General features: G+C 34.4%; 7 protein-coding genes and 1 long non-coding RNA gene across 11 annotated transcripts; 2 read left to right on the plus strand and 6 right to left on the minus strand.

The window, feature by feature from the left end:
- Positions 1–537: 537 nt before the first annotated feature.
- On the minus strand, positions 538–6,209 carry LOC123308894. Its single transcript, XM_044891690.1, has 13 exons — positions 5,753–6,209; positions 5,300–5,453; positions 4,673–4,924; positions 4,128–4,339; positions 3,913–4,060; positions 3,410–3,618; positions 3,030–3,311; positions 2,700–2,883; positions 2,490–2,609; positions 2,076–2,332; positions 1,433–2,021; positions 1,224–1,373; positions 538–1,117 (listed from the first exon to the last, which is right to left on the minus strand). The coding sequence occupies exons 1-13, from the start codon at positions 5,930–5,932 to the stop codon at positions 819–821; spliced, it is 3,036 nt and encodes a 1,011-aa protein (XP_044747625.1). The 5' UTR covers positions 5,933–6,209; the 3' UTR covers positions 538–818.
- Positions 6,210–7,278: 1,069 nt separating this feature from the next.
- On the minus strand, positions 7,279–8,669 carry LOC123323015. Its single transcript, XR_006539239.1, has 2 exons — positions 8,126–8,669; positions 7,279–8,048 (listed from the first exon to the last, which is right to left on the minus strand). It is a non-coding gene; the product is annotated as an uncharacterized LOC123323015 (long non-coding RNA).
- Positions 8,670–8,819: 150 nt separating this feature from the next.
- Positions 8,820–11,268, plus strand: LOC123323012 (gastrulation defective protein 1 homolog). The gene is made up of 7 exons (XM_044911189.1): positions 8,820–9,097; positions 9,214–9,340; positions 9,397–9,564; positions 9,662–9,825; positions 9,885–10,167; positions 10,226–10,522; positions 10,582–11,268. The coding sequence occupies exons 1-7, from the start codon at positions 8,882–8,884 to the stop codon at positions 11,196–11,198; spliced, it is 1,872 nt and encodes a 623-aa protein (XP_044767124.1). The 5' UTR covers positions 8,820–8,881; the 3' UTR covers positions 11,199–11,268.
- A 112-nt stretch (positions 11,269–11,380) lies between these two features.
- LOC123323013 (leucine-rich repeat protein soc-2 homolog) lies at positions 11,381–12,835 on the minus strand. The gene is made up of 3 exons (XM_044911190.1): positions 12,142–12,835; positions 11,825–12,083; positions 11,381–11,740 (listed from the first exon to the last, which is right to left on the minus strand). Exons 1-3 carry the CDS (start codon positions 12,627–12,629, stop codon positions 11,534–11,536), a joined length of 954 nt encoding a protein of 317 aa, XP_044767125.1. The 5' UTR covers positions 12,630–12,835; the 3' UTR covers positions 11,381–11,533.
- A 207-nt stretch (positions 12,836–13,042) lies between these two features.
- LOC123323014 lies at positions 13,043–14,250 on the plus strand. Its single transcript, XM_044911191.1, has one exon. The coding sequence runs from the start codon at positions 13,109–13,111 to the stop codon at positions 13,997–13,999; it is 891 nt and encodes a 296-aa protein (XP_044767126.1). The 5' UTR covers positions 13,043–13,108; the 3' UTR covers positions 14,000–14,250.
- A 150-nt stretch (positions 14,251–14,400) lies between these two features.
- On the minus strand, positions 14,401–17,554 carry LOC123323011 (protein MMS22-like). 4 transcript variants are annotated; one of them, XM_044911186.1, is made up of 3 exons: positions 16,472–16,614; positions 16,131–16,416; positions 14,401–16,052 (listed from the first exon to the last, which is right to left on the minus strand). In XM_044911186.1, the coding sequence occupies exons 2-3, from the start codon at positions 16,167–16,169 to the stop codon at positions 14,430–14,432; spliced, it is 1,662 nt and encodes a 553-aa protein (XP_044767121.1). In that variant the 5' UTR covers positions 16,170–16,416; positions 16,472–16,614; the 3' UTR covers positions 14,401–14,429. The 4 variants fall into 4 exon arrangements, with proteins under 4 accessions (XP_044767121.1, XP_044767122.1, XP_044767120.1 ...); XM_044911187.1 differs by lacking the exons at positions 16,131–16,416; positions 16,472–16,614 and adding an exon at positions 17,378–17,554; XM_044911185.1 differs by having other exon boundaries at positions 16,131–17,554.
- A 219-nt stretch (positions 17,555–17,773) lies between these two features.
- Positions 17,774–18,718, minus strand: LOC123314059 (H/ACA ribonucleoprotein complex subunit 3). The gene is made up of 3 exons (XM_044899174.1): positions 18,554–18,718; positions 18,285–18,327; positions 17,774–18,223 (listed from the first exon to the last, which is right to left on the minus strand). Exons 1-3 carry the CDS (start codon positions 18,605–18,607, stop codon positions 18,126–18,128), a joined length of 195 nt encoding a protein of 64 aa, XP_044755109.1. The 5' UTR covers positions 18,608–18,718; the 3' UTR covers positions 17,774–18,125.
- A 365-nt stretch (positions 18,719–19,083) lies between these two features.
- Positions 19,084–20,170, minus strand: LOC123311129 (mediator of RNA polymerase II transcription subunit 18). Its single transcript, XM_044894920.1, has one exon. It carries the CDS (start codon positions 20,050–20,052, stop codon positions 19,378–19,380), a length of 675 nt encoding a protein of 224 aa, XP_044750855.1. The 5' UTR covers positions 20,053–20,170; the 3' UTR covers positions 19,084–19,377.
- Between the last annotated feature and the right edge of the window lie 97 nt (positions 20,171–20,267).

Genomic DNA, 20,267 nt, shown 5'->3' on the forward strand with positions numbered 1-20,267 from the left:
GATCATTCTTCTCAAAAAATCCACACGAATGAATACATATTCAGTACAAGAAAAGTATTTCCATGGAATGAATATTTTATTTGTATTCCTTCCAGAATGAGTAGGGAGAAGTGGCGATTTCTTGTCATCTGAGGTGATGGCCGCACATTCTTTCTTATTTCTTTCTAGAAATGGAGAAATTCTGCTATTGTATTACTCTGTACTCAATCAATATTCTATGACGATGACCATAGAGTAGTTGAAGTTAATCTATGTCTATGTCCACGATGACTCCCTAGTCCTTAAGAAACATAGACATAGAGACATGGACTGAGCAATGCCAGCATGAAATTGGCTATTTATTAGAAAGAGAGAAAAGCTCGTCGGGATATACCTTTCTCTTTTTTGTTCTCATAGAGGTGAGTGTAGACCAATCAAAATACTAGAAAAAGACAACTGCATTCCCGACGTGTTTTTCTCTCTGTCACTTTTTTTGACCGTATTTCATGCATAGATATAAAGGGAAGGCACAGTCCATGTCTCTATGTCTATGTTAAGAAAGTAAGGAATCGGGCATGAATCTTTACCATAACACCCTACTGTCACAAGTTTCTGAGCGAGCTTCTGGGAATTTAACTATAGAAAACCTAGAAGAGTTGAAACATTAAACCCATCGTTAATCAAAATCAAAATTTTCTCATGAATATTCGAGAACATAACAACCGTCGAATTCGCGAAATAGGCTATATTGTGGAAGATCATTCCGCCTTTATCATCTTCTTGCTTTCGGCCCAAGACAGAATGAAAATATATTTCGGTGGAATAGTTATTGATCAAAATCATTTCGGATTACTTCGATTCCTCACAAAAAAAGTGCCATCGCCCCTTCTACCCAAGTACGACGGCCAACTCTGATCGGATTCCGGTAAAAATTTGGCACATTTCTCGTTACGTTTCACGAGGTTGCATTGGCATTCTATCCTCAGTCTGTAAACTGTCATCTGACCAAGATTCAGTTTGTAAATGTCGTTGAAGTAAGGGAAATCCCCCTTGAAATTGCTCTGTTCCAGCACGCACTCGTTGAAGAAGAGGTTTCTCTTCTCTTCCTCTGTGGTTTTGTGATTATGATGCCGTTGTCCTGGAAACGACAGAAAATGAAGAAAAGCTATTTGATCATAGATAACTTTGACCATAGATAACTTAGATAACATAGATGACTTTGTCAGATTGTCACTAATCATTACCTTCTGTAGCTAACTTTTCTTCCACGCACTCGGCTAGTTCTTCTTCCAAATTTTTCCTGGGCTCGTATTTGGTCGGTTGCCAATATGTCAGGAAGATAACATCTATAGAATTCGTTCCATTCGTCTTCTGCAGAGATTCAGTGATGGCCGCTGTAATGATCATAGAGACATTATACCGCACGCACAGAATACTAACTAAAAATACGTACCAACTGAAGTTACTTTCCTCAAACTACCATAGACCATCTTACCAATATCCCTCTTCCTCCTGCTACTCCTCCAATAATTATTTCTCCTCTCGGTCTCTTCCTTTTCTGACTCTAAGTTCCATAAGTTTAACGTGGCGTTCTTCTGCATCTTCTTGTGCTCCTCTATGAACGAACTTATGCTCTCCTCTTCCGCTTTTTTGTTTCTGTGGGCGCTCAAGTCCCTCTGCTCGAATTTAGAGGTTCTGAGCCTGTTTTCCAGGTTCTTGTAGAAGATGTCGCTGAGTATCTCGTCTGGAGAATTACTCAGATCGTGCAGGAGTCTGCTTCTTGCCAGTCGGACGTTTTTATAGTCGTAAATGCTACCGGTTTTCACCCCTTCACTGGTTTTATCTGTGTTCGGCGTTTTCATCTCTTCATCTTCTTTCTTCGGACTTGGTTTGCTACGCGGGTCTCTATTGGATATTCTTTTTGGATTTTTCATAACGAGGTTTCTTTCCTTGTTAACTTCTTCGCCTGTACTATAATCTTCGATTTCGTCTGGTGTGTTCAGTCCAGGTTCGTAATAAGGATTGTACGGTTTTGGGTGGTCCTGTAATTCGAAGTTTCGGGAATTGCTACTTCTCATATTCAATAAAGGACTTACTTGCATATCCTGATAATTTCCGAAGCTATCGCCGGTGGAAAAGTCCTTGAGGAGTCCTTTTCTGTTGTCCTTATGCCTGAAGTTCGAGTTGCCATATTTATGGATCCCGATCTTTCCTGCATTGTTGTTGTCATAGCCCTCTCCGATTTCCTCCTGGCCCCTCATCCTTGGGCTCAGTTTGGGGTGATTATTGAAGTATTCTTTGATGATTTGCATCGGGGATTTCGTACTATTGAATTCCAAAATGCTGCGATTCACTGAAAGCCAGAAAAAAACCATCTGTCTACAGAATTTTTGTTCTGAGCCACGAGCGCTGCTAACACTCTCGGAAATCACCAAAAAAAGCTTGAGCTAATCGAAATTTTAAAGGATTTCTTCAAAGGAATTTATTTCAGATTTTCATTAGGTACTCACTCGAGTTGTATATCTCCACACCAGGTGGCTGATCGAACTGATTCAACATATTAAGTTTTAACACAACTGTCGTGTTTTCTTGGTGGTGACAATTCTCAAACAGGGGATGTACATTTATTCCTGAAAAAGAAGGATGCATACATGATCCTTTTACGAATAATATTCAAACAAAGGTAAACTTCCACAAAATTCGGTTCACGTAGAGTTTACCTTTAACAGGTACATCTAATTTTTTGTATATGTCGATACTTCTGCATTCTGAAGTCCAGAAAAGGAATATATCATATCCATAGGACTCCATACTCAGGGAAATTCCTCCTATTTGGGTGCCAATACTGTCACTGATCGGTTTTTGATAAATTGGTTTTCCAGTTGCACCACTCAGGATAAAGGTCTGAAATATAGTATGATAATTATGATTTGAGATCGATTTCATCCTTACAGTTTTATTCTGTTTGAAATTGGAATATCTTTCTGATTTTTTTTCGCTGGATTCATTATTGGGAATAATGACTGACTAATAACAGGTTTGAGTATTACCTGCGTATAATTATACTTGAGTATAACGTCATACGTCTCGTAGATGACCAAGAAATCCGTAACATTGTCGAAATTGAAGAAGCATGGTGTTGGAACAGTGTTTGTCGAAGCATTAGGTACCGTGAAATTCCAAATTTGAGAGAAGTTTCTTCCATCGATAGCCACAACTGTCGAATTGTACATGGCAGATACAATGTCTGGAACATTGTCTCCATTTAAGTCCACCAGAACCGATTGTATGAAAACGCCATTGTTGGGGTCTTGGTATAATGTGAAGTTTTTCTGCGAAAACAAGAGATTTTACAAAATCTAATAGAAGGGTTGGATACTCAAAAATGCTCCAACATGATCAAAGTTGGGTTCATCTAGTATTGACTTACATTTGATGCCGAAGAAAAGAGATGTGGATCAAGGACAATTGCACTCAAATTTCCGGAAGTTGATGGTCCTCCATTACCTAAAATTATGAAATCCTTTCCCGGGCTGTTGTGAAGGATCTGGGGCATGTAGAAGGATTTTCCACCAATGGGAATTTTTGATATAGTATCTCCATTCTTTCCAGATAACAATATCATATTGCCCTCGTTTTCTGTAGGTAAGTAAATGACGATTTTTTAATAGAGTATTTATGTAATAGTATTATACAGGGTTTTTTAAAAATTTTTCTTTCATTCACAACAAGCGATCGTTATTTGTTATCCGAATTATTGGGAAGGAGCCATATATGGTTAAAATTTACTTGAAATTCAATAGAATCTCATCAGATTTGAGGGAATGCTAACTCTGCCATATTGAATATTTTATATGGGCGATTTTTCGTGAAATTATTTATTTTGAGTTCTACTTTCTGCTGAAAAAGACCATGATTGTCACGTGAACTCACCTAACATATTCGTATGTACAGCCAAAATATCAGCTATTGTATCATTATTTTGGTCTTCAATAAAGCTTCCAGTTATTATATCTTCCTCTGTGTTATGATTGATTTTCCATAAAGCGGTGCCGTTCCTAGTATCTATCAAACTGATTGTCTGAAAAACGGACCAAATTTCAATTTATCACGTTTCGAGTAAATTTGATTTTCATTTCATCCGTTACCCCTTTAGTTCCGAACAGAAGACAGTCGTTGAGTCCGTCTTTGTTTACGTCTTCTGAACAGTGTATCGAATAGATCGTATCGTTTGTCCAGTACCTCCACAAAATTTCCCCTGTCACTCCATTCAGGGCGATTATACCCCCTTCGCATGGGGGAGAAACTCCCATGAAAATGGAACAGAATATGTCTGGCGGAATTATGTCATAGTTGTCTCCTAGACAAAAAAAAATGAAGAATCAAAAGATAGAAAAATTATCTAGAATATCTACAGTTGTTCTTTCAGCAAAAACAAGGATATTTTGGATACCAATTCAAAAATTCAAACTTAAACACCCTGTATCTCGAAAACGAAACTTTTGAGGTCCCATCTTTATGGGACTCTTTTTTCTTGAAATGACTTAAGGAATTTCCCCTCTTCGTTTTTTCATCACCAATTTAGGAGCATCCTGCATAGCATATGGTTTATTTTGTGGAAAACGAAAATATTTAGGTACTGCGGGAATTGCGAACGCTCTAGCTCTTAAAAATCACAACCGTCACCACATACCTGTACCAAATCCAAACAAAACATCATTCACCCCATCACTGTCGACGTCTAATAAATATATGGGAGAATCCGTTGTTAGTTTCGGCAAATTAACAGTCCACACATCACTAATTTTATAGTCGCTACAGGGCAGCAATTTGACGAATGGACCATTAGGATCAGTAGCCGTGAATTTGGATACTATCCAGTTGTGTATCCTGTCCAACGGCAATGGAAATATGGACACTAATATTATCACAAGAACTATGAGTCCTGAAATGTTAAGAGTTTTCAATTAGACTCACAGTTCAACAAAATGGAAACAAAAAAAATTATGTAGGTATGAAATGAACCAGCGACTCTGATTTGAGGAATTATATCTAATTACCTGTGAATGTTAAAAAAAAATCAGAAAACTATAAAAAATATATCTATATACTATACTATAAAAGATATATCTTTTATAGTATACGCAGAATAGTAATACAAACAAACGGAGACCTTGGAAAAAACAAAGCAAAGAGATGAAGGATCTATTAATATTACCTCCAAATTCGAAAAAGAGACATATTATATTTATCATTACACAAAACTAAGGGCATTCGGTTGAAAATATTCACGCGTTTGTGCGTCAAGAGGCAAACTCACCTATAAGTACGCTCAGAGCTCCTAAAAAGTAACAACAAGGTCTACAGAACGCCCTACATGGGGGCTTATTCCTCATTTTTCTCGCAAGATTTGGCCTAGCAGTTTTTCTTCTAGGGGCCATCAGGGGCCTTTTGACGTAGATTTCTTCAGCTGTCTGAAATTCAATTTATTATGTATGTTTGGATCTGTCTACAATTCATTTTTTTCGATATAAAAACGATATTCCATGATAATAGAGATAATATTTGGGTATGCAAAGTGCAGGAAAATTTCCTAGTGCCAATTTTTTCTATTATTCACTTTCGTAGTTATAAATATGAACAGCCTGTATTGGAGGAAACAAAGGAATTGGAGATTGAATTGATTCAATCGAGCAATCGTATGTTTTTGGAAGGATTTCTTCAATGAATTATAATAATGCAATCGAGGTGTACTTTTTCTTCATTTTCTCACCTTGTAACTATTTTTTCCATCCCTAATGAATACCTCATCTTCTACGTCGCTCAAGTCATCTTCTTCGACGCTCACACTCTCTCTAACTTCGTTATTCAGAGTCATACCTGGGTAATTATCCATTTCGAATTCTATTTTGTTGGAATTCGAAAAAATTCTTCGGAATATATCGAACTTCATATAAATGCCTTTTTTCGAATTCTGAATATGGTAACTTACATACAAGAAAAACTTTTTTTTTAATTACATAGTCACGTAAATTTTTGTTTCTGCCATATGGAGTTTTAAACGAATGTCCCGAATCTTTTCACAGCATGGACAAATATTTTCATTAAAATAAGATGTGACATACCGACCATATGCTTTAAAGTTCATCAAGCTCATGCCTCAAACTATTGATTATATGCTGTGTAAAACTGATAACAGTGGCGTGTAACTTACGCAGAGGGTAAGTAGATTCAAAAACAGTTTTAACAAAGAAAAGTCACATAGTCAACAGTGATTATGAACTATATGAACAATTTTTGTAATTATATAAAAAAATTATTTTTGAGAGTGTTGTTTCAGCCATATATCTTGTAACTGTGAGATTCATGCTATGAGTCGGAAATACAACATACAAGATTGAAGATTAATAAATACTTTGATCCACCCAAGGTAGCAGAAACCTCTCCAATTTTCCTATAAAATTTAATATTATCATAAATATTTTAAAAATTTTCAAAACCTCATTTGCTTATCAGTGCCGCCATCTAGTAGCCAAGCTCCAAACGTCCTCTAAATAGAAGTCTTCGCCATCTCTCTGTCAGTAGAGAAAGTCCCCAAGATTATAAAAAGTTCTGTAATACGTGATGTCAGATGTCATCCTCCTTGACGTTCCTGGTTTACCTCCAGTCCATTGAACTAAAGAAAGAAATGGAAGGGACTCTCGGGTCAGCAAAAGTGAGGCCGACTGAAATAGACAATTGGATGTATATCTTTCTCTCTCTGTTCTTGCGCAAGGGGAGATAACCTATTAAAGTTTGAATTTAAATTTTTGACGTTTCGTTTTTCTGATTTGAATCGTATTTTTTATCAAATCAGGACGTTTTCTGAGTTGATTATGCGATCATAGTTAACCTATATGCGATGTGAATTATATTTTTCATAGTAGTGTAGAAGGAATTTAATAATTTTTTTGCCAAATACCTGCAACAATGAGATGGGGATATCTGAAATTTTGGACTCGTTTCTCGAACTGTGATGATTGGAATCATATTTTTCATCAATTCAAGACGTTTTCTGAGTTAATTTTGCTATGTTGATCATATTTTTCAGAGCAGTGCAGACGGAATTTAATAAGTCTTTTTTTGTATGAAAAGAACAGAAATTTGTTCATTTTAACTAGATTAGTATATTATGAAAGAATGTAATCATGTGAAATTCATCAAGGTTTTAATCTACATGTTGAACATACATATTTTCCTTCTACTATACTGAATTTTGAGTTAATTAAGGAGCGTTGTCCAAAAAAAAACAAGTGTCAATTCTTTCTATATTTTTATTATATACAATATATAAAATAGTTTACATATATCTTCAGTAATAGTCTACAATGAAAAAGAAAATTATTGATTTCAAATAATTTAAATTCACTCGAAAACTTACATGTGCTCTGCTTCTCATCGGATTAGATTAGGTTAGAGGGATCTTCGTTTGCAATTAATATTACAAATGGTGCCGACAGTAATAAACAAATATAAAATATCACAGTGGTAACAACATGCATACAAACACAATAAAAATAAAAAACAAATCTCATCACATATTCTTTCTCGATAAGAACTTCTATAGAATATATAGTTTCATTTAAAAGCAACCTTTTCACTTCTCTCCTAAAGTTCATCTAGGACTTGTCATGAAACTCAGAAGGAAATTTATTATATAGTTTGGGGCCGCAGAAGTCCATACCCTGGTGTATGCGCTTCAGATGGTGCACTGGAATCTGCAAGGAGTCTTTATTTCTTGTTTCATATGCATGATTTATAGAATTGGTCGGAAAGTTCTTCCAGTTCTGATGCACATAACACAGTGAGTTGTATATGAAGAGTGATGGAACTGTAAGTATTCCATGATCCTTGAATGTCTTGGGATATTATTGAATACACTTGGTACAGCATCAAGTTTCAATATTTTTCTTGTATAACTTGGATTATGAAGGTAATCTTCATTCTACTATACTTTGAGGGATACCAATTTTTCCCTTCCTACAGCAGTAATCCAAAGTTCCAAAATATCTGGGCGTTTAAAAGGAAACCTAAAATAAAGTAACATATAATGTTTTAGAGGTCGCAAAAAGGGATCTCATAATGAAAATATTTAAAATAGACCTACCTGTGGAAACTCCTTGGCTCATTTTTGTTCGGCTCATTGGAGCATCCTTTAGCAACTTGTTACAACCATCGTTGTAACAAGAGTCTGAAATTTACCAATTTTGCGTTACTGCAAACAGTACTGATATTGATGGGAACAACAATGATTTGAGAAACACAAAAACCTATAAAATACTTTCTCTAAAACTTTATACCACAAATTTACAAACAACTTCAATTCTGAAGATTACTTTTTTTTTTTTTTTTTAACTGTCCAGTTAATATCGAAAGAGGTCTTTTCAGACAGTTTCAACCCTTTTAATTCCCTCGGGTGGCCAGATAAAGGTAATCTGTCCCTTCACTAGATCCATATTTCTCAGAAACCGAAAATCCAGATACTTAAAGGTTTTCGAGTGGGATTCGGAGATTCCCCGATTTATTTGAGTTTTTTCAAGTTTCAAGCGAATATTAATCGTGAGTTTTAGCATTCTGAACACTTTTAGATCTCTTTCCAATTGAACACAACCGAAATCATCCCAAAAACAAATTTAAACTGAATAATCAACAAAACCGTCAGCTGATTGATGTAAACAAAACATCTAAAAGAGGGAGAAGGGATACCCACCAATAGTCTTTCTCTCTCCCACACTTTTGGACACACTTTCGACCGATTTGCTGAACTGCGGGTCCCTTCCATTTCTTTCTTTAGTTCAATGCTCCAGTCCCACATATCAAAACAAACAAAATGAAAAATCGCCAGACACCGAAATAAGTTAAAATGAGTAAAAACAAAATAACTTTTGGCAAAATTAGCGCCAATTTCGGGCAGAATTCTAAAATTATAGAAGCCAGTGGTTCCATAGGCCAAGTTTCGTCATTCAAAGTTCAGGAAATCCAGAACCTTGACGATGAGGCAGAAAGAGAAAAGGAGAAAATTCAAAATTTGATGGGCATAACATCATTTGGAAAAAAGGCAAAAAGTTTCGACGTACAGGTACTTGAAAACAATCCCTCAAAAACTTAAAATTTTAAATTTGGTCGATAATATAATTTTTCAGTATAACCAGAGTCTCTGCTTTAACTTTCCGATGTATACTTGAACTTTTCCAGGAAATGATGGAACAAGTTATTAAATCAGTGAGTAAAGAACCACCTAAACCTCCTGAAGAAGCACCACAGGATGAGGAGGAGAGTGAGGATGAAGATTTTATAGGACCCCCAATACCTGCTGATTTAGGTATTCATTCATATCATTAGGAATGGTTTATTTTATTGACCTATAAATATTTAAAGGGAATCCAGCTCCCAAGACTGAAGAGGATAAAGATGAGGAAGATAGTGATAATGAAGATATTGATTCTAAAACTTTTGTTCCTTGCTCTCAAGAAGCAACTTTAGTGCATGGAAATAAAGCTGTCACAGCACTCAATTTAGATCCTAGTGGTGCTCGTCTCGCTTCAGGTTAGAATTCTGAAACCGTTCATTTCCAGAAACCTTCAGTTGAAGTTCTCTCTCAAGGTCTGTAACTCATGTAGGAATACTTACGGATTTTTTTCAGGTTCTGTTGATTATGATGTTAGTTTTTGGGATTTTGCTGGTATGGATTCCAACCTGAGAAGTTTCAGGACTTTACAACCAGCTGAAAACCATCCTATAAGGGGTTTATATTATTCTGGGACAGGAGATTTGCTTCTTGTCATTTCTGGAGCTTCACAAGCAAAGGTATATATACCTTTCTTGTTCTGTTGCTGTGTCTTTATATTTTTAATCTTTTTTTGTAGGTATTGGATAGGGATGGTTTTGAAAAATTAGAAACCGTGAAAGGAGATATGTACATAACAGATCAGGCAAGAACCAAAGGCCATACAGCTGGGTTATTTGGTGGCGGGTGGAATCCCGTAACGAGAGAAGAATTCATGACAAGCAGTGCTGATGGTACTGTGCGAACATGGGATTTCTATAATGGTGGAAAAAACCACAAGGCTATAATCAAGTGTAGAGCTCAAAATGGCCTCAAAGTTACTCCTACTTCTGTTACCTATAATCGAGAGGGCAAAGTGTTGGGTGAGTACTCGAAAGTTTTAGAAGTGCGGTATAGAAATAAAATGGTCCATGTTCATAGGCTGTGGCTGTGCAGATGGTTCTATTCAACTTTGGGACCTTAGAAAGAGCTCAATAGCGCCTGCTACCCAACTCCGTAAGGCCCATTTGCCAACAGAAATATCTAGCATTAAGTTTTCCTATATTGGAAACTATTTGTTGACTAGAAGTCTTGATTCAACGATGAAATTGTGGGATATAAGATCTATGAAAAAGTGCATAAAAGAAGTCGGCGATCTGTTCACTAGATACGATACGACAGATGCCATTTTCAGTCCTAATGACGAAATTGCTGTTACTGGCCATTCACTTGACAAGGGTAGGTTACTTTTGTCGAAATTTTTATTTCAAATTTTTTTAATGACATTGTCATTTTAGGGCAAAACATGGGCAGTATCTCATTCTACAGCATTCCAGATCTGAATCTAATCAAAAATATCCCAGTCACCAATTCGCATACAATCAAGTTAGCATGGCATCCCAAACTAAACCAGATATTTGTCGGTACTGGTAACGGTTTGGTCAAATGCTTCTACGATGATAAGGTATCACTCAGAGGTGCAACTCTATGTGCCTCTAAAATTCACAGGAAAGCCCAACACTCGGAAATTGTCAGTACTCAGCAAGTTTTAACCCCTCACGCACTTCCCTTGTTCAGACAAGAGAGGAGGAAAACAAGTCGCAAGCAAATGGAGAAAGACAGGTTAGATCCAGTCAAATCTAGAAGGCCTGATCTACCAATCACATCCGGTCAAGGTGGTAGGGTGGCATCGAGCGGAAGCACCTTGAGTAGTTTTGTAATAAGGAACCTCGGTTTGAGCAAGAGGGTGAACGACGATCAGGATCCCAGAGAAGCAATTCTCAAGTATGCTAAAGACGCGGCAGAGAATCCATATTGGATAACACCTGCTTACGCAAAGACTCAACCAAAAAATATTTTAGACGACTCGGGTACAAGTGAAGAACCGCCAGAAAAAAAGAATAAACCTGATTGAAAACCACAAGGGTTATGATATAAATATGAAATGAATAATTAAATTTGTTTTCATTTGAAAGTCAGGACAACTGTTGACACTTCCTTTTTGTTGACAAACCTATTGTGTCACTTTTTGACATACGACAAGTAAATCATAGCCTACCTACTAGAACATAGAATATATAGAAAAAACCAAGCAAATGATCATGAAACTGATATCAACATATTTAATTTAGTTAATTCACAATAACCCACATAAAACTCTTAAAAAATGGTTATAACTATCAAAAGTAAACTTTTTCAGTATTGATAACGATAAAAACAAATAAATTTGGTATACTAACAGCCTTGATTTCAAAAAGTGACGAGATATTTAGACAATTTCGGTATTTCAACCAGTACTTCTTCCTCTTCACTACTGGATTCTGAATGTGAATAGTACAATTCAGAACTTCCTAAACTATTTTCCCAATCGTCAGAGCTGCTATCGTCAGAATCTAACTGAAAGTCTTCTAGTCCATTGTGTAGTTCTATCCCAGGTAAAATTAAATTTGGGTATAACTGAAAATTGGATTGATCAATTCACATTATCAATGTAAATTACTTCGAAATCATACTACAAAAGACGCAATTTATTTTACTCACTCTATTCAACTCTTCTGGATATGATAGAGGGTTTTTCAATAAGTTTATTTTGACATAATCCATATTGCTAATTATTGCATCTGGAACTATATAAATTTCATTACTTTGTAGGTGCAAATATCGTAAATTTTTTAATTTTGTTAGTTGCAAAGGAATATAATTGAAATTGTTTCTGTTCAAATTCAAATGAATCAACTGCTGCAAACATTCAAACTTCTTTGGTATCGAATGTAATTTATTATCTTCAAGGGTGAGCCATCTGAAAAAGATTATTCAACTTTTTATCAACAAACTTTGAAAATATAAAAATAAAATACCTTAATTTTTCCAAGTTACAAATAGATTTTGGCAGGTTCAACAGCTGATTATGTCTTGCTCCTAAGGTATTGAGTTTCACCAAATTTCCAATTTCTTCTGGTAATGATTGTAAACAGCAACTATTACACCATAACACTTCCAAATTAACAAGTCCCCCGATGCAAGCCAGAGATCTAATTGGATTATGACTTATATTCAATGTTGTCAGATTTGGAAGATCTTTCAGTACTGTTGGAAACTTATCCAAGGAATTATATTCAAGATTCAAGTTAAGGATATTGTTAAGTTGAAATAGTTGTACAGGTAATGATGTCAGTCTATTGTGTCCTAAATTTAAACATGTTAATTCAGTACAATTTAATAAAGCTTCAGGAAAATGGTTGAGATCAAAATCGTCCAACTCTAAATTGGAAGCTTTGGACTGATGGGCTTTTTCGATTTTAGCTAGAACTCTGTTCCTCTGTATGAAATCATACATCGGATTCATATTGTCCAGTAGGAAAGTCCTAGTCTCCAAATATACTTTTACTTGCACATTTAAGTGACACTACAATACAACACTTTGGTTTATTTATTGAGTGAGTGGTGAATAAAAACAACGAAATCAGAAATTATTTCGTTTTAAGATAAATACTTTTTGTATACATTTTTGATTACAAATAGAGTAATCTGTCATTTGTCTTCTTCAAGAAGACATTTGTCAATCTTCAGAATTCTAACGAATTCCAGTTAGAAATATATTAAGGTGTTCTTCAATTCTGTTTTCAAAAGAAATGATCTACTCTGATGGAAAAAGTAGCATATGAAAGTATTCATACCTCATATGAAAAAGATATCAGATTCTCTATAATATTTGATAATATTCTATGTATAAAAGATTTGTGATTTCACAGAAATGGTAAAAAAATAAACAAAAAATTTTAACCTTCAAGTAGCCATTTTCAATATTTTCGTAATCAATTTATAATGGTTAAAAGAAGATATCAAAAAAAACATATTACAACATCTAGTGATGAAAGCGATACCGATGAATTTTACGAGGAAGAACCAGATGAAGTATCTAAACCAAAAAAGTATAGCCTGAGACAAAGGAAGGAAGCTAATTTTGCTGAAGACTTTGATTATGATGCGTTGGAAGAAAATGATACCAATGTCCTTACCGGTACAGAGGTGTTGCGTTCTGATGATGAAGACTTTGAATTGGGAAAAGCACAAAAACAAGAAAGTTCAGATATCGTAACGAAGAATTCTTCGAAACCAAAAATTACTGCCAAGGTAAACCAAGTGAGTGCCACCAACTGTATTATCACTAAATGCAAGGACAGAGAACTGGAACCAGATATTCCGAAAAATAAACAAAGCTGTGAAAACATGATCGACTTTGAAGATATCATAAGAGCTGATGTTCTTGTGAATAAAAGTAAAATTGATTATGATAGTATTATAGAAAAAACAGAGATAAAAATTGAAAAAAAACCTGAAGTCATTGAGAATGAGAAGAATAACGAGAAGTCTATTAAATTAAGAAAAAATGGAGAACCGGCAAAAAAAAGGGGACGGAGGTCAAAAAAAATATTCTCAGAAGACTCCTACAGAGATGACTATGAAAGCCAAACATTTGAAGAAACTGAATCTACAGGATTGCCCATAAATACTGTTCTTGGAGTTACAGAGTCATTATATGAGTTAGCTGAAAGGTACCATTTGCAAGGGGGCATCATTGAACCCTTGCCAATGGAACCCATATTGCATGAAGATGTTCCTGCTGAACATTCAAAAACTGCATTCCTTGGGGATGATCATGATGTTTCTCTACAACAGGTAGATCCTGCATCAGGAGTGATAGAGATATACTAATTATTGAATTTGATTAATAATATAGCTTTAAGAGCATTTTTCATTATGAGTTCATTACAAGAACGTAAGTTTTCATAATTTGTGATAATGGTTCCCAAATAATGTGTATAATTTATTTAGAATTCCTAGATTTCTATATCAGTTGAAATTTTATTATGTTGAATTATACGTTTCAATTATTGAATTGTAAAGAGAACTTCACATTTGAATTGGATTTTATGAAATTATCTGAAATATAACGTTATTTTTTACTGGGTTGGTAATTTTCTTGGAATCATTCAAAATATTTAATTCCTTCATACATCTTCATTGACTTCCATATTTGATTATGATAAATAGTGACTGAATATTCAGAATCACATATTTATCACAAAATTCAAAAAGCAAATAACAAACAGAAAAAATTATAACATTTTTAATAAATATCAAATCAACAGTTCAAATTAGCCTTCAAAGTACTCAGATAACTTCTCAAATTTTCATCATAACCGATTCCTCTTATCCTTTCGATATTCTTAATCTTTTCCACAATGCTCTCCTTCAGAATTAAAATTTCACTGGGAATCGTTTTTGCCAGAATTGTTACTAAATTAAAATAAGTCTTCGAATTGAATGCTAAATGCTTCTCAGTTAGAAGTAGAAGACTCTTCAGAACTTCTTCCTTCAATTGGTCATAAAACTGACAAGTTACAATATACATGATGATATTCAAAGCAAAGTTTCTTTGACTGTGAAATATATAGACTTCACACAATCCAAACAGAGTTTCTTGTACAACAATGTTAAGTAAACTGACTGACGTACTGGATTTGACAAATTCGTTCAAGATTTTCAGGGCTTTGAGGACATTCTGTTCATTTTCTTTGGTGGGATGCTTAAAATATATTGTACTGACCTTTTCAAAAATTACCTTGGCACTGCTCTCTCGTGTCAAACATAAATATATTGGAGATTCTGCCACTGAGTAATACGGAATATACTTTGAAATCAAGTCTCTTAATGTTCTTTGTACATAAGCATCATTATCTTGACCTAATTTGAGCATTGCTTGGAAATATAAATGCCAAGTTTTTCTTATTGCTCCCAGAAAGGGATGAGATATTTTTCCCATAACGAATTCTGTTGGAAATAGCAAACAGGATATCAGTTTGGTTGCCGGAGTAGACATTTTGTGCCTGTCATACAGCAAAGTATTACATTTCAACAGAGCTATCGCTAGATAAGTGTAAATTCTAATAATAACTGCCTCGTCTTTTATCTGCGGTAGATGTATGGATAAGCTTTGATCCAGACTCTCAAAACACATGCCACAAAATCGGCTCAAAACTGGAGAACTCAAAAATAAACTTTTGTTCAAACCCAAGATTTCTATGAAATGTATAAGGGGATCCGAAAGATCCAAAACTTCTTTTTTTATACATGAAGGCATGCTTTCTAGTTTCATTATATTAGTTGTTATCTCTTCAAAGTTTTGAGTAGAGAATAAGCATATTCTAATCCAACACTGAATGGCACTCTTTTCTTGAGGTTGGGTTAGAGAAACATCTGTTGGGTAATCCTTTAAAATATTACAAAGATACGTTTTGGTCACTTTGTAGTGTATAGCTTCTGCTGTGAAAAAACTAAACGCATCATTCATTATATCTGGCGATGATTTGCTCATTTCTGCAGCCATCTCTCCAACGCAACAAGGACACGATGAATTGTTTCCAATTTGTTTCAAAACAGGATAAATGTTCTTTTTGAAGGTATCTTGCCAGTGTGACCATGATTCTTCAGAATTTATTTTTCTCATCAAGTAAAGCAAGGTTTTCAATGCAGCTTCTAGGTCAGGGAGATAGCATGTAGCTAAATATTTTATTATCCATTGATCGATGAGTGTCCATTGGTGCAGTTGCAAACTTTTACTGAATTTCACAATCTGATAGAAACCATTAAAAAATTCTTTGATGATGTGAAAGTTGTTCTGATTTTCTGAAGCATCCTGCAGTGTTTTCACCAATGGTGGTGATATTTTGTCTATCACTCTGTTTTCTCTTACCATCCTGATGATCTAAAATGACAAAAGATCATTTCATTATTTTGTATGAACATGAAATATGTATCTTATAATGGAAAACTAGAAACTCACAAAAGAAACATAAATGTTGACATTTGTAGAATTTATCATAGTCTCTTTTAAACCTCCAAACACAGATGCTATTTTTTTGCTCAATTCTTCATGGTTCACTCGAATTAAACCAATAAGTAATTGAAATACCCTATATATTCCAACTTCATCCAAATTCCCTATTTTGAAAGGACTCAATTGAGAAAATATCCTACACTTCACTTTTCCCCAGTTCTTTGGCTGCTGAGATAAATAATAATTGAGCAAACCGATGAATATTTCAAAATCATCTTCACAATCTCTGGGGCTGAATATAATGATATCTAAAACTTCTGTGAACTCGATACAACTAATGTACATACCAGGTTTATATTTCGATGAAATATTCAATCGTTTACTGAAATGATCCCAGAGTACTAATAAAAATTCAAGTTTTTTATCATTTGACCATTCTTCACTGATTATTGGATAAAGCATTTTCAAATGTTTTGAAATATCAGATGATGTGTTTAAAGAATTCGTGAATTTTTCTCTCACAAATTCGAAACTGGGTGAAACATCCGATATAACCTTTCCTTCCATCTCTGGATAATCCATGCTGGCAATATCTTTCAATAGCCAGAAACTGAACAGAGCATCATCATCTTTCAAGATTATTTTAATATTTTCCCAGAATATATCACAGTTAAATTTCTTCACCAAAACGAGGTAAATAATTTTCCAAAAATTTCCAACACAGGGACATATAAAAGAAGTGTTAGCTACTTCAAATTCTTTAACAAAGTACTTCCTAGCCAAAACAACTAGGTTGCTCATAATTTGTGATATGTTTTCTTCAATAGTATTTCTCCTACTATCACATTTTAATCTTATCAATAATATGTAAAACTGTATTTCCAAATAACTATGGAAATATTCATATATAGGACAGTTTGTGCCTTGTTTAGTTGAATAACATAATTTGATCAAAATTTTTTCCTCAAAAGTTTCAAGAGGAAGTACTGAAGCGGATATTGAGTTAACAGCATTCAAAATATCTCTTTGTTTTGCCGGTTCAGACAAGTTGTGTACATATTGATATATGGCCATTAATCCCTCATTCACATCCAACCTAGCTTGAACTACTTCTTTGAATGATGGATTACTGTCTAGCAATACCAAATTCTGCATAAAAATCCACTGTTTTCTTATATACGTTGAAACAACTCCTATTTCTTCAATGAGGACACTTCTCAAAAATATTCTGCTACCCAAAGGAAAGTCCTCACCATTTTTTTCGAAATTTCCAGACAACAGCTTCACATGGTAGTTTGAATTTTTGGTGTGGCAGGAAAAAATGTTTTTTTCTTTTTTATTAAACATCATATCAATTTAATTTTTGTTGAGATTCAATCAATCAAAACTATCAAAAGTTCTTGTGCTGAACATGATCACAGAACACTAATATAAATACACAATAATCTTTGTACACAATGTCATGTGCTAGTCTATGAACCTGATATGCGAATGCGTGCAGCCCACAGAACAATAATCAACATTATTTGAACAAAGATTTCTCATTGATTTGAATTAACTTTCCTTTTTTGGAATATATAATTTGCTAATTGCAAGTATATTTCTGTAAATATTCAGTCAAGAATTAAATAGAGAATGAATATGTCTAGTTTATTTAAATCACATGTCTTTATTCTGTAGTATATCACAATTTTTATCAGCTAACAGTATCATTTCTATACAGACAATTTATTTCTATTTATAAATGAACATATTGGGAGATGTGGACTATACAGTTATTCGAAGGAACCACTTGAACAATTTTTTCTGTATTGAATACATTGCAATTTCATAGATCTCCACTATTGATTTACATGATGGAATTTGTTTTTAATTCAAAATCTAAAATTTACTTTTATGAAGTTTCATTTTATCGAAGCTTTTAATTTTTCTCTTTTCCAAATGCATTTACATTTCAGTAGGTGACAAAATTATTATTTAACTTATCTATAGAGCTTATTCCTAATATTCAGGTGCCAGCTGTTGAGTTTTCAATAAACCAAATCGCGCTTTGATCATTATCCTTTCCTTGGAATATTTATCCTCAGGTGAGAAACGTGCTAAAAATATAAAACAACTTAATATAAATTTCAACTTACATGCATATTTTCATCAACTTACCAGGATGAGCCGATATGGTTGGTTTCCCGTCTGGTGCTGTTTTCTGAAATTATAAAACCTCATTACTCCTTATAAAATTAAAAAGTTCATTATGGCCAAAAACCATCGCGAAAGGTATTTCAAATTCTACTTTCTGAATCAAAAAAAGTCTGCATATACAAAAAAATTACGAACAAAATCGATCACTGTAAAGTTAAGTCCAGCCAAAAAGAATCTATCTCAAAACAAGATCTAATCGTGAGAGTCAAATAAAATGCACAATGTCTTACCTCCAAAGTATACACCCTTTTGCCTTTATCGTCTAAATAGTACATAAGATACATTTTGCTTCTAGTCAGAGAATAATCAAAACTCCGAAAACGTGGGTAGTATCACTAATATGGTAAAGCGGCGAAGACAACAAACAAATTGTGTGACTTTTTTTTAAGGTTAAAGCAAAGGGTCATAGAATAAACGACATCTTACTTCTTCTTTTTTATTTTATTTCCTAGTGTTTTTGCAAAGAGGAACCTCTTTGGTTTTTGTACCTTAGTGTTCTGTGGTGGCGACCACAGTTCGGAATCGGTTCTGAACTGTAATTCGGGATACCGAGTGTGCAATGTATGAAAAATTAGTATGCAATTTTCATCTAAGATATTATTATTACGTGTAATATCTTTGGCTTTCATTGATTGGGATTCAAAATCGCAGCAACGCCTTCTTTCTATCTGTATTTTTTCTTTCCTACCATAGAGCAACATAAAATCAAAGATTTCAAATTCTAGTAACAAGTTCCTACTCGTCCAATAAACCACTGGAATAATATATTGGTACTTCAAAATTTATTATTTCATCATACACAACATATGGCCAAAATAACACTACAAACAACATATAAAAAGTATTCAGTCTTATTTCTACATTAATGATCAGAAATCATAATCTCAGCTTAGGCCCTAGTTACTTCCACTTAGTTTTAATAGTATCTTGTAATATACAACCCTAGTCCTTTGAACGTTTGTCATGCTAATTGAAAAGAGAAATATGAGAAAAAATAGAGATGTTGATAGTTGTGATTTTACAATACATCAAAATCAATAAAATAAGATTCAAGTTATGGCATGGTCCCGAGCCTCTTATAATCAATCTTCTCCAGCTGCACTAAAGGTTTAAGTTGTTCTGCGAATACCCTCATGTCTTCAGCGATAGCATCCTGGCCAGTTGGTGCCAAAACAGACAATTCCACTAAATAACTTTGAGAGATAGGTTCAACTCCTTCACCGGGTTTACTATTCATATTACCCATTTTGAATATCTTTGAAACAGTTATTTTCATTCGTCCTTTTCGGAACATATAACCTCTAGCAATATATTCAAAATCCATACGACATCCTAGTTCAGTTAAAAACTCAACAACGGAGGAGCTGCAAGCCATATCGATGCTAGATCGAACTATAGTGGGCCTGTTTTTATCACCAAGTTCCTGTTGTCCTACATATCGAAGTTGCCACGGCGAATCTGGTAAATCTAAGGCTCTTCTGACACGCAAAGGCAATACCATAGGTGCAGAGCCTGTTCCCTGTGCCCTCAGTGTGAAACTCAACTCATGATCGTGAAAGGATTCAGGACCACTGTCAACGTTATCACAAAGTCCTCGTAGCCTATGCAGCAGTATTTCAACATATTGGTCTAAAACTGAACCCTGGAGGAGATATTCTTGATTGGGTATTATGTTGCATTTCAACGCAGCACTCAAAGAGTCCATAGCAGATCCAGGAGCAGCGGCCATCTTAAATTTACTTTATTGTAGGTGTCTTCGATTTCCAAACTGCATGAATTTTTTGTTGTTAAAAATTAAACAATCAAAGAGAGGTAGATTGAATTAAAAAAAAATTAGGTTAAATCAGTTTCTTCCCACCACAGAACTGATGATTTAATTCTGTGCCATTGAGACGTTCACGGATGGGGAACTACCAAAGAGTTAATCTACCAAATAGTTAATCT

Source organism: Coccinella septempunctata, chromosome 1, assembly GCF_907165205.1.
Source record: "Coccinella septempunctata chromosome 1, icCocSept1.1, whole genome shotgun sequence".
Lineage (NCBI taxonomy): Eukaryota > Metazoa > Arthropoda > Insecta > Coleoptera > Coccinellidae > Coccinella > Coccinella septempunctata.

Bases quoted from the DNA above. Each gene is read 5' to 3' on its own strand.
- LOC123308894 (XM_044891690.1), bottom strand. From the start codon at position 5,932: ATGAAGTTCGATATATTCCGAAGAATTTTTTCGAATTCCAACAAAATA. The intron at 3,619-3,912 runs GTGAGTTCACGT...ACTTACCTACAG, and splicing joins TGTACATACGAATATGTTAG to AAAACGAGGGCAATATGATA. The intron at 2,022-2,075 runs GTAAGTCCTTTA...TTCGAATTACAG, and splicing joins GAAATTATCAGGATATGCAA to GACCACCCAAAACCGTACAA.
- LOC123323012 (XM_044911189.1), top strand. From the start codon at position 8,882: ATGAGTAAAAACAAAATAACTTTTGGCAAAATTAGCGCCAATTTCGGG. The intron at 9,341-9,396 runs GTATTCATTCAT...AAATATTTAAAG, and splicing joins CCCAATACCTGCTGATTTAG to GGAATCCAGCTCCCAAGACT. The intron at 10,168-10,225 runs GTGAGTACTCGA...CCATGTTCATAG, and splicing joins TCGAGAGGGCAAAGTGTTGG to GCTGTGGCTGTGCAGATGGT.
- LOC123323013 (XM_044911190.1), bottom strand. From the start codon at position 12,629: ATGAATCCGATGTATGATTTCATACAGAGGAACAGAGTTCTAGCTAAA. The intron at 12,084-12,141 runs GTATTTTATTTT...AATCTTTTTCAG, and splicing joins TGTAACTTGGAAAAATTAAG to ATGGCTCACCCTTGAAGATA. The intron at 11,741-11,824 runs GTGAGTAAAATA...TCCAATTTTCAG, and splicing joins ATCCAGAAGAGTTGAATAGA to TTATACCCAAATTTAATTTT.
- LOC123323014 (XM_044911191.1), top strand. From the start codon at position 13,109: ATGGTTAAAAGAAGATATCAAAAAAAACATATTACAACATCTAGTGAT.
- LOC123323011 (XM_044911185.1), bottom strand. From the start codon at position 17,474: ATGATGTTTAATAAAAAAGAAAAAAACATTTTTTCCTGCCACACCAAA. The intron at 16,053-16,130 runs GTGAGTTTCTAG...TTGTCATTTTAG, and splicing joins TCAACATTTATGTTTCTTTT to ATCATCAGGATGGTAAGAGA.
- LOC123314059 (XM_044899174.1), bottom strand. From the start codon at position 18,607: ATGTATCTTATGTACTATTTAGACGATAAAGGCAAAAGGGTGTATACT. The intron at 18,328-18,553 runs GTAAGACATTGT...TTATAATTTCAG, and splicing joins AAAGGGTGTATACTTTGGAG to AAAACAGCACCAGACGGGAA. The intron at 18,224-18,284 runs GTAAGTTGATGA...TTATATTTTTAG, and splicing joins AACCATATCGGCTCATCCTG to CACGTTTCTCACCTGAGGAT.
- LOC123311129 (XM_044894920.1), bottom strand. From the start codon at position 20,052: ATGGCCGCTGCTCCTGGATCTGCTATGGACTCTTTGAGTGCTGCGTTG.